The sequence below is a fragment of the Gigantopelta aegis genome, chromosome 15 (genome assembly GCF_016097555.1).
Source record: "Gigantopelta aegis isolate Gae_Host chromosome 15, Gae_host_genome, whole genome shotgun sequence".
Classification (NCBI taxonomy): Eukaryota; Metazoa; Mollusca; class Gastropoda; order Neomphalida; family Peltospiridae; genus Gigantopelta; species Gigantopelta aegis.
The window spans coordinates 21276358-21289385 of NC_054713.1; the positions used below are offsets into that span (position 1 = coordinate 21276358).

At 37.9% G+C, this 13028-nt stretch overlaps 1 protein-coding gene across 1 annotated transcript; it reads right to left on the minus strand.

The window, feature by feature from the left end:
- Positions 1 to 6569: 6569 nt before the first annotated feature.
- On the minus strand, positions 6570 to 9873 carry LOC121390395 (UDP-glucuronosyltransferase 2B15-like). Its single transcript, XM_041522194.1, has 2 exons — positions 9760 to 9873; positions 6570 to 8869 (listed from the first exon to the last, which is right to left on the minus strand). The coding sequence occupies exon 2, from the start codon at positions 8856 to 8858 to the stop codon at positions 7332 to 7334; it is 1527 nt and encodes a 508-aa protein (XP_041378128.1). The 5' UTR covers positions 8859 to 8869; positions 9760 to 9873; the 3' UTR covers positions 6570 to 7331.
- Positions 9874 to 13028: the final 3155 nt, after the last annotated feature.

Consider the following 13028-nt stretch of genomic DNA (forward strand, 5'->3'; position numbering starts at 1 on the left):
GATGACAGGACTTCTATTTAATTTGTTATTGTAGAAAGACACTGAAATTGAGTTTTGTTTAGGAATCTGGCAAATCTAAATGTTATTTAATTACTAAAGATCATTTTGAGGTCACAAAAGTTTGGGACGGAATAAGAAATTAGCTGTTATTGCAGATTGTGCATAAAACCATATAAAAATTAACGTAGGTGATTATGTGAATAACACTAAAATTATTAAATATGTTTTTTCTTGTTATTTAATTTTTTTTAATTACAATTAAAATATTGAAATAAAAGTTTACATATATGCGTACATATTTACATGCGCGCGCGCGCGCACACACACACACACACACACACACACACACACACACACACACACTGGGATTGTATTGGGACGAATTTTGGTTTGGCCACTTTTCAGATATGGAGAATATTTCTTTGAAAATTATTAAATGTGGTTATTTTAAGAATTATGTTTTAGCCAGACTAAATGTTTTAGTCTCTTTGTATAATGCATTAGCAATTGGATGATTTGGTAATGGACAAGGCGATCCCTGCATACATGCATAGATGCATACACACATACATACATGCATGCATGCATACATACTTACATACATACATACATACATACATACATACATACATACATACATACATACATACATACATACATACATACATGCATGCATACATACATACATACATACATGCATGCCAGGTACTTATATGTAGCCACAAACTTTGGTCTGAAGACGAATTTCCCAGACATGTACATTCTGTTTTGTCTGGCGAAAGTTGAGGTAGACGGTCATCAGCCTCCAGGTTATAGACTTTGATTCAGACCTCGATGTTAAAAATATTGAGGGGAGTGTCTAGAGCAACAACCGAACTCATTTTGTCTGGCGAAAGTTGAGGTAGACAGTCATCATCCTCCAGGTTATAGACTTTGATTCAGACCTCGATGTTAAAAATACTGAGGGGAGTGTCTAGAGCAACAACCGAACTCATAAGGGAGAAACTACTTGTTGAAAAATTAATGTAGTTATGGATCAAACGCTTTTTGTAAAAGCTACTGAAAATGTTTAGCACGTTTTAAACATTCTTCTAAGGTGTCCATCACTGGGGTCCATGCTTGTAAACACTGCAATCATGCTGTCAGGGTACATAAGTACGTCTAAGAAACTAGTACTGTAAGGGATATTTATAATGTGGATGAAGGACAATGTTTAAGGCAACAGTGATTTGATCATCTTAGCATTGTCACCGATTTGAACAGAAATTCAATAGTGCCTTGTAAAGTCCACTCTTAGGTGAGCTGACAATAATGTGTATATATTTTATAGAACACCACCTAATTCATAACAATGGAGAGCTATAAACATACTGGATGTCTCACATACACATGCTGGAGGGTGTCTAAAATAATTACTAGATTACGTATGGGTGTTTCTGTCGCTTTAAACCAAACTAAATTTAAAATGAAAAAAAGTAGTAGTCCTAATTGCACCCATTGTAATGTGGCAGAAGATGTAAATCATTTTTTATTCTTCTGCAATAAATATACAAATAACAGAACTAAATTAAAAAAAAAATTCATAAAAATAATTTTGTTTTTAATCCAACATTTAAAAAAAAAAAAATCCAAATAAACATTATAAATTAACTATAGATAGGTTATTAATGGCCTATGTGATGGAGACAAAGGTTAATATCTAAATATTTGATTTACCATGTATCATTTATTTGTAATATTTTATCTAATTTTTGGTTTCTATTAAATTACATCTGGGCGCCGGGCTCATAAGCTGGTAAACAGCACCGAGCGGCGGTCCTGGAATCGCATTTGGAAAGTTTCCTGGGGTCGGGGGCAATACTTGGTTGTTGCCTCTTCGGCCCCGACTGGGATTCCCCCTTATTATATGCACGTAATGTCCATTAGGGTATGCGTTTTGGGAGTGCTATCTCGCTTAGTCCGGTACCTGGATGAATTAAAACTATTAAAATAAAATTAATATTTATTTTTCCTTTCTTACCCCCCAGTCGCTCTCCCCGGAATTTAATAATTTATTTAATTATTATTATTTTTTTTTTATTTATTATTAATTAACCTTATTTTCTCATTATAATATTAAGCTAGGGGTAATTCTCACCTTCTTGTTGTAAAATTCTAGGGTTATACTTGGGATAACACTGGGTATCTATAGGCTAATCTTTTTGGCTACTTGTTTATTGTAGTTTTTAATATATAAATAACTGTATATTACTTTGTTTGATTTGTATGCCCGTTGCCTCCCCCCCCCCCCACCCACACACACACATTTTAGTGTGGGGGGGGGGTGCAGTTAAATATATATATATATATATATATATATATATATATATAATATATTGTTTTTTTGTTGTTGTTTTTTATTATTATTATTTTTTTTTTAATATTTAAATTGGTTAGGGTTTCTCCGCCTTGCTCCCCCCCCCCGTTTTATTTGGGGGGCTGGGCGGGGTTTTATTTTTAGCCAATTACTTTTAATTTTTGTTTTGTTTTGTTGTGTAATGTATTAGATTTTTGGGGGTTTCTCCGCCTTGCCCCCCGTTTTGTCTGGGGGGGCTGGGCGGGGTTTTATCTTTAGCCGATTACTTTTAGTTTTTGTTGTCTTGTTTTGTTGTGTAATGTATATATGTTGTATGATTGAATATGTGATTGTTGCTCGGATTATGGGGGGAGGCTTATCTGGCAGTAATCCCCTCCCCGTTCCGGAAACTGCACCTTATACATGTATATAGTTCGTCTTTTTTAATTTGTTTAATATCTATTTTAAAAATAAAATAAAATAAAATATAATGTAGGTTACTGGCATGCTCGCTCATTTAATCTGTTTCATATTTTTTATCATTATTTTAACTATGTTTTAGATTTTTAATTAAACAATTATATAATTCAACAGGGCAGGTAACTGGGTTGGGACACTCTCCTAGTGACCTTCTACTAAAGCTTTAGGTTACTCTACTAGTGACCTTCTACAAATGATTGTCATGACTGGATCGAGCTGCGGTTGGACACGGTGGGGTGGGGGGGGGGGGGTTGTGGTGCCGGTGGTTAGGTTTTTTGGGGCCATAGGGCGTAGGCGGTTTGGCCGTAGGTTTCTGTGAAAGTTCCGGCCCCCTCCGCGCCCCCTCCCCCCTCCCCTTCCTCCTGGTCACACCAAGGCCCGAAATACGATTGTTAATCTTTTTAAATAAATATTAAATTTAATATAACTTTTCTGTTGGCCGGGCTTTTTTTTTTTTTTTTTTTTTTTTTTTTTTTTTAAATAAATTATAATTTTTGTATTTTTACTTTTAGACTTCCCCATCTAAATTTGCGTTAATTTTAAATAATTATATGGGTGTAGAGTAGGGATTTCTGTATTTCTTTTGGGAACGCATTCAAAATTATTAATGTCGACATAATATATTTACTCTTTTTGACCTCCAGTTTAAAATTTCAAAATTTTATTATAGTTAGGTTTTTCCTGCCCCGAGTCAGACCCCCGATTATATCGGAGGCCGGACTGGGGATAGGCGTGCTCGAAACCATAGAGGTACGTGAGCACGTTTAAAACATATCTAATCTAATCAAAGACCGTGGTATGTACTTTCTTGTCTGTGGGAAAGTGCATATAAAAGATCCCTTCCTGCGTTAGGAATGAATGAATGAATGAATGAATGAATGAATGAATGTTTAACGACACCCCAGCACGAAAAATACATCGGCTATTGGGTGTCAAACTATGGTAATGCAAATAAATAAAGTGATGATCAACATCAATATAAAAATTCAAGGTTTAAACAAAAACAGTGTAAAGAACTGTGCAAAAATACAAATACAAATATCACAGAATTTTACGGACACCGAATTTTACTCTAAACTTCAATTTGTGCTGTATTGGCCATTCTCAAAGAGAATGTTACACCCCTGCACCACGATGAGGTTACAGCACGCGCAGGGGCGGGTTTCCTCTGATGACTACGAGTCATAATTACCACATGTTTGGCATTCAACAGCTGATTACTGGTGTCGTTAAACAAAACATTTGTTTTAAATTGAGACATGTTATAAAGTGTGCAAGACGAGAATGCTACTTTAACGACTCAAATCGTTGACCTGTCGAGGTCATGAGGTGTTCGCCCGACTGGAGCTGTATAGTATTATAGTAATTCGAAATCCTAAAGTCATTGATGACGAAGCAAAACAGATGAGGCTCTGGTTGGTAAACGGTCACATCGACCTCAAGGAAAGCCGTGACCGATGTTCGTTTAATTGAGCTGCATACCCTCTGTTTACTCCGACAACACTGGTACGTTTCTGGCACGTAGTTGGGTTTGTATACATGTAATGGAATGGTTAACTGTCGATTCTTTAAACATAACCCACCGTTTAAGTATTTCACAAATGCATACTATATTGAACAATACTATTTCATAGCCGTCTGAAGACACCAACAAATTGAGAGATCGGTTGTGTAATATTTTAAAACAATATTTATAAACGTAAAGTGTCCATTGGCACGATTCGAACCTACTACACCGATTCGCATGCCATATGGCAGCCCGCGACCTTAACCATTCGGCGAACTAGATGGGGGAACAATGCATAGTCTTAATATTTGTAGGCCGGTGTCGGTGGCACGCCTCCCTCCACGAGGGACATACCTTGTATAACAACTGGTACAAAGTTTGTTTTATTTAACGACGCCACTAGAGCACATTGATTTTTTTTATCTTATCATCGGCTATTGGACGTCAAACATATGGTCCTTCTGACTGTTTTTTTTAGAGAAAACCCGCTGTCGCCACATAGGCTACTCGTTTACGACAGGCAGCAAGGGATCTTTTATTTGCGCTTCCCACAGGCAGGATAGCACAAACCATGGCCTTTGTTGAACCAGTTATGGATCACTGGTTGGTGCAAGTGGTTTACACCTATCCATTGAGTCTTGCGGAGCACTCACTTAGGGTTTGGAGTCTGTATCTGGATTAAAAAACCCATGCCTCGACTGGGATCTGAACCCAGTACCTATCAGCCTGTAGACCTATGGCCTAACCACGACACCACCGAGGCCGGCAAATTTGTTATTAAGTTCATTGCCTCAGCTAAAAAACCCACAAAAACAACCCAAAACAAACAAACAACAACAACAACACCATTTAGATTAATATCCATATATGATCATATAGTGGGAACATATAGCGGGTTTCCTCTTTAAGACTATATGTCGAAATTACCGAATGTTTGATATACAATGTCATCTAGTGCGGTCGTTAAACAACATAAACTTTAAACGTTTCGAAGCATTTTAATTATGGTTATCTGGTCTCAACGGAATTGTCATCATATTTGCAATATGTAATTGTGGCTCTACCTTGTGCAGATATACGATTTTGAAAAAACTAATTATACTGTTTTCGATTAGCAGCAAGGGATCCTTTATATGCACTATCCAATAGACTTGATAGAACATACCATAGCTTTTGATGTACCAGTCGTGGTGCACTGGCTGGAGCGATAAATAACCCAATGGGCCCACTAACGGGGATCGATCCCAAACCGACCGCGCATCAAGCGAGCGCTTTACCACTGGGCTACGTCTCGTCCCTCTGCTGCTATATGAAGACATATCTAACGGGTCAAATAAAGAATCGCATTCACATAGTCCAAAACAATGCTATGTTCTAAATATGCCTCCCACAAAACATCCTGATTTCATAACTATGAGAATATTTATTATTGATTAAAGGGACATTCCTGAGTTTGCTGCATTGTAAGATGTTTCTGACTAATAAAATATTTCAACGATTAAACTTACATATTAAATATATGTTCTTGCTTAGAATATCAGTGTCTGTATATTCAGTGTGTTTCTGGTCGTCTTAATATTTGTAAGAAGCACAAACTGGATTTTGTCTTCAAATAATTTCGTACGTACGAACAAAATTATTTTAAGAAATAAAATAAAATTTAACCTAGTACAAATATTAGAACGATCGGAAACACGTTTAATATACAGCCACTAATATTTTATGCAGAAAATTATATTTGATATGTAATTAAAATCGTGAAAAAGTCTGTTGGTAATATCTTAAAAATTGCAGCAAACTCAGGAATGTCCCTTTAAGCAGTATTGCCACACATAAATGTAAAATCCAGAGTATTGCCACACATGAATGTAACATTCAGAGTTTATTGGTGAACCTATAAAAGGGTTTTGACCGTACCCCCCCCCCCCCCCCCCCCCCCCAGTCCGGAACACGTTTACAGGTCAGGTAAGTCTTCTAATGAAAGTTGTGCCACGCTTTGGTGTTGGTCCCTTTGATTTTACCTGTGGTGTATCCCATAGTTAGACCACGGGCATGTCCAACCTACGTTTTAGCGACTGCTGACTGGCTGAAAAAAAGTTACGCCTACAAGTCATACATAGTTTAGCAGGAAGTACATTAGAACATTGTTTTAAAAACGTAACACTATCACTAACGTTATTAATAAAGTTTCAATATAAATTTGTAAAACATTAAATAATTATTTTTAAAAAACCCAACACACACAAATTAAATTAAATATTATTAATTAGTTTAGCTTCATTTTCCATTACATTACTGATCAGCTGCAACATTTAAAAAGCGCACCTTCAGTATCGAGGGAGTTAGCAGCGTTAATAAGGACACCTATAGTAAGGGCTGTGGAATAGATGGCTGCAGATATCATGGCACACCATACACTTTTCCTTGTTACTATGTTCTGAAGGCATGAAATGTCGTATTTTAACACTTGAGTCTGATACTTTAACGGTATGCCAACCCCATTCAAACTGTACACGTGTAACATCATTTGCGTCATTGTATATTTAGTCTAGACTTTAAAAGTTTCATCACCACAGACTCAGGAATCGCACATTTTGTTCTCGTCTCCAGACTCAAATACACCCCATTTAGTTGAAAAGGTTTATTGTTATTAGTATTACTTTATTTCGTTCTTGCTTTTAAATCTAAATGTCAAGCATATTGAATGAAATGATATTTTCACAAATACGCTGTATCATCCAGGTAGAATCTAAAGCAGCTAGGCAGCTCTCTGTCCATAACATCCCTGTGATGCCATCACACTGGCGCTAACCTGTTTATATCTAACTGATTGCGTTACCGATTCCAGTCAGCACAGTTCAAGAGAGCAATCATGATATTTGCTAAACGACCTTTTGGCTCTACCATGTGCTAAGGTACAATTTTAGGACTAGTCGAAATATTTGCAAACCGTTTTTTTTTTTTACTTAATCTTGTGCATATATACGATGTTGAAAACGTCGTTTAGATTCAGTTGGATTTTTTAGTAACTGACACAGACACAGAAGACTTTCTACAGCAGATGCATCTAAACAGCGCCACCACTCCATAGATTACCAGCAAGGCGAAAGAGAAAATCACAAACCAGAGTTCACCCAGTGTATACTGAAAATAGTTTAGTCTGTTGGTGGGCGGCTTGAGATGTTTGTCCCCATATTTGACCACGTGCTCTATGGCGCTCGCCCCTCTCTCCGCCCCTGTTTCAGGTCTGTCCCTGAAAAGATGAGACATCCGCCGCATATTGGAAGAAATGGACGAGTCGTTCAACACGGATTTTAAGGTTTGAACCATTTCCTCTGATGTTGCAGTTAGAATATCCATAGTTGTCCCAATTCTGTGGTGTTTGACTTTAATGGCCGTTTGAAAGGCGTCGCCGTTCAAAGGTGTGCATATGATGGGAACCGAATGGTATAAGGATTCGAAAAATCCATTTTTACCACAGTGAGACACAAACAGACGAATGTTTGGATGTGCTAGTACGTCGTTTTGTGGCAACCAGTCTAGAATCTTTACATTGCTCTCTTGCGAGTTTCTTTTTGATTTTAAAATGACGTCATATGGAAGTTGATTCAGAGCAAAGACTAATCGTTTGATGGGCTCCGCAGATTCAAGTTTCAGCAGACTTCCAAAAGACACCAGAATCACGCCAGTCTTCGAGTTGTCGAGATAGGTCTTCAGTTCACTAGGTAGAGGTGCTGGTGGACGAGCTGTCAACCCCCCTACCTGTACAAAGTTGGGGAAGGTAGCTTTAGGATAATCAGCAATGTAGTCAGAATTCTCGAGATACAGCATCGATTCTCGGATCAACGTCTCCGGGACAACGTCCATGAAAGGTTCGCCATATTTAGAAACATCAAACGGACGTTTAAATATATATATGAAGTAGGTTAGAATAATGTGGTGCAAGCTGTTCAGTTTTCTCTGTAAAGCCGTCATTTCATTGGTGTAAGGGCCAATTAGATGTGGGTAGGTGTATGGCTGGAACACCTCTCCACTGTCAAAACCAAGAAAACTACTTCCAATAGACACAGTGGGAACGTCCAGGTAGAACGCAAGAAGGTAATAGCACTGACCGAATAGCAGGCCCTCCGTCATTACAATGTCATACCCGGTCTGTTTTAGCTGGTCTAGTTGACTTCGGTTCAACAGCTGGCTATCACAGAGACGGTGGATGGCCTCAAATGCGTCCAGAAGCAGCATAGCGATATGTTTCTCCCTCGTGATTGCATTCCTCTCCATGAGTCTCATTACTGATTGATAAACACCTTTGTTGTCCTCACTGACATCATAGCTTACAAGTTGTATCTCCGAATTCTGAAAACAATGTCTTGTGTCGAAGAAATTTGGAATGTACGCTGACACGCTGTGGCCTCTCTTGACCAGTTCGTTGCCAATGGCAACCATTTCCAGACAGTGACTTGTCATCGGTGAAAACGTCATCAGAATTTTGGCAGTCAGCGCCATCTGGATAACTGCGAATAGTATCAAAATCTGCATTTTGTTTGATGCTGAAATAGTAAGTGGCAATGTATTAATTTTAATGTTCTTACCTTTCGATCAGTAAGGTTCAAGTACGGTGCCGTAGGCACTCACTTCAATACATTGTCTCTACAGACCAGTTAATTGTTGTTAGTGGATAGCGAGACAAAAGTCACTGTAGGAGCGAGACGTAGCCCAGTGGTAAAACGCTGGTATGATGCGCGGTCGCTGTTGGATCGATTCCCGTCGGTGGGTCCATTTGCCCGAACACCACGACTAATATATCAACGGTCATGGTATGCGCTATCCTATCTCTGGGATAGTGCATATAAAATATTTCTTGCTACAAACAAAGTGTCGTGGCCATATTATTTTGTATTGCTATATACATACAGTTTTTAAAGTTGTTTTTTGGGGGATTTTTGTTTGTTTTTTTAAATTTCTCAATACCTTTGCCAATGAACACAATTATATCACACCTGCCAGTAAACACAAACTTAAATATATACATTTCTGTGAACGACCAAACGGAATATCGAATTAACGAACGAACGGATGGAAATATCAGCAACTGGTTATCAAAATCAAAGATAAATATCTATCTATCTATCTGTCTATCTATATCTATCTATCTATCTATCTATCTATCTATCTATCTATCTATCTATATATATATATATATATATATAGATATATATATATATATATATATATATATATATATATATATATATATATATATATATATATATATATATATATATTATTATTATTATTATTATTATTATTATTATTATTATTTTAATGTAAAGAGTGGAGGAAACATTTTGTAACTCTATATCGATCTATGAAGCTAAACATATCTCTATGTTTTACATGTTCTATTTCTCTAGTTTGTTTTTCTTCTATGTTTACCTACCTGTTGAACTGAATTCTTATATTCTTAAATTTTCTGATATAAACTAGTGGTGTCGTTAAACAAAACAAACTTTAACTTTAACTTTATATACGTTAATAGCAACCACTGCTTACTTTGAAAATGACTGGACCGTTTGTCAGACGAAACAACCTCATCTGTTTTGCTTAGTCATGTGATGACATCGATAGGTGAAAATGTTCTGGGTCGCTAGTACCATGCTCACATTACACCCTCTGTAAGAGCATGCACCAATGCACAGGAGGTACTAGAAGGGCCCGCTTACGCCTGTGGTATTTGGTACGCAACGGTTAGCCTACAACACACAAAGCCAGCTTTGTGCAATTTCATTAGGTACTGAGACATGTATCAAACACCCTCTGGTGTCCAATATCTGGGCTATTAACATATACATTAGTAAACAATAAAGTAAATAAAGTACAAATCGGGTATTGGGCGTCACAAAAGGGAAGCATATGAAAATATTACAGTCCTTAGCCGTGAAGCTATTTAGAAAAATCAGTTCTATTGTTGCGCACTGTCATTCATTTTAATTTTGTTGCGTGCTTATATCCAATTACGGTTCAAGCACGCTGTCTTGGGCACACATCTTAATTAATTCATTATTTACTGATTGATTGAATGAATAGATAAAGTAATATATATATATATATATATATATATATATATATATATATATATATATATATATATATATATATATATATATATATATATATCTGCATATATATATATTGGCGGGTATCGACTTTGACAAAGACATTTAATCACGAAGCGAAGCGGTGGACGCCGAAATGCCCACCATCATCTCTGGCTTTGGAAATAGCCTCTCACGACTTTCCATATTCTAACGGTTTCCCGTTGGTGTTAAAAATCTCAATAACAAATAGGGAACCTCTGTTTATACCCACCATGATTGCGGGCCGAAATGGCTGTCATTTGTTAAGCTCATTTCAATTGATGGGGACTTATTAGCGCTTCCTTATAAGACATTCACTTTCCAGTGACAGATTGCTGGTAGTTCGAGAAGTCGTTGACCCCGTCACGTTCCCAATATGGAGGCATGAAACGGGAAGTGACATTTTGACATATATGTACTAGGATTTGAGGAATATTCCATATATCTCCGAAAAACAGAATATCAGTGAATGTGAAAACAACAACAACAAAAATAATAATATTTTCACAAATAGGCAAATCGCACAATTAGAGAGAAAGTCCATGATTAGGGGAAGAGAGAGAGAGAGAGAGAGAGAGAGAGAGAGAGAGAGAGAGAGAGAGAGAGAGAGAGAGAGAGAGAGAGAGGGGGGGGGGGGGGGGGGGGGGGGGGGACGGGGGGGGGGGCAGAGACAATCACATAGACAGACAAAACATTAACAGTTGAAACTTGTTTGGTTTAATGACTCCCACTGGGGCACATTAATTTATTAATCGTTGACTATTTATTAATTAGTAATTTTTAATCAAAGTCTTATAAGGAAACCTGCTACTTTTTTTCCATTGACAGCAAGGGATATTTTATAGCAACTTTCTCACAGACAGGGCAGCACATACAACGGCTTTTGAAATACCAGTATGTGACACTGATTGGACGGGGTGGGGTGGGGGGGGGACAGTCAGAAAATGGATCCACTAAGGTGGTTTAATCCAATGACTCAAGCACCTCCGGCGAACATTCCTTCGACTGAGCTAGATCCCGCCCCAACACTGAACATAGTAATAAGTCAGTGTGCTCTGGTGGTGTCGTTAAACAAAACCAACTCGACGACAGTGAGTGAATCATCGACTGAGAGGTGCCGGTACCCTCACCACCAGTTTCTAGTTCCTCTAAACGGGGTGGGACCTAGCTCACGGGTAAAACGCTCGCCTGATGCGCGATCGGGCTATTTCTCGTTCCAGCCAGGGCACCAGGACTGGTATATCAAATACCGTGGTATGTGCTAACATATATGTGAGATATTAAAGATCCATCGCTACAAATGGAGAAATGTAGCGGGTTTCCTCTGTAAGACAATATTTCAAAATTACCAAATGTTTGATATCCATTGGCCGATGATTAATAAATCAGTGTGCTCTAGTGATGTCGTAAAAGAAAACAAACCGTTTTCTTAAATCTAGTTCCTCAAATAAACAAGTATTTAAATAAGGGTCAAATGGAAAAATTGTATCTGGCAGACTCGGCCTGTGAATTAGAGACGAAAGATCAATGTGAAATACACAGCATACAAACCCACCATGATAATGAGATTCGCGAAAATTTATTTCTATACCGACTTGCTGTCTAAGGTACCTCACATTACAATGTTAACAAAAAGAGGCTTATTAAAACAGTTTGTGATAGTGGGTCACTGTAAACCAACGCGTTTCTTGGGTTACAGTTTAACACCCACTCACGTTTGTCCCTTTTATTCGAGTGATGAGAAGTAAGGTGGGAGAAAGAGACACGGAGAGAGGGAGAGAGAAAGAGAGAGAGAGAGAGAGAGAGAGAGAGAGAGAGAGAGAGAGAGAGAGAGAGAGAGAGAGAGAGAGAGAGAGAGAGAGAGAGAGAGAGCGGTTGCTGCACCTCCCTAATGAACAGACAAACCAATTGGCAAACACAAAACCTTCAAGGAGATGGATGAGATTAAGAGAGAGCATGTGAAACACACATAGGAGGAAGGTGAATGATTGACTGAATGAAGCAGGAACTAAGGATGGAACGACGAACGAACGGACGAACGAACGAATGAATGAATTAATGAATGAACGAACAAACGAATAAATGAATGAATAACAGACGTCTATGTTTCGATGAAAGTAGAGTTAAGCTCAGTTTGTCACATGTATGTGTGATGACTCTGGAACACCAAGTACTCTAGACTTCACCGGTAATGACAGAGATTCTTACTAGTAGATAATTAAAATATATTTAGTGAGAAATAGGCTTATAAGTATGTAACCTAAATATCGATCTACACACTTCCTGCGGTGCCCGCAGTCCGCGGAAGAATCGCCACCCAACCAACCATACCGGCAATACAGATTGGTCATTCATTATTCCATAAACAGGTATTACTGTTGGAATGTAAGCATCATCAACATCATCGTCATCATCATCATACGCACCACCACCATCATCACCAACAACACCATCATCATCAACAACATTATCACCATCATCATCACAATGACAACCACCACCATCATCACCACTATCATCATCATCACTATCATTATTACCACCACCACCACCTTCGTCGAAAACGAAAGAC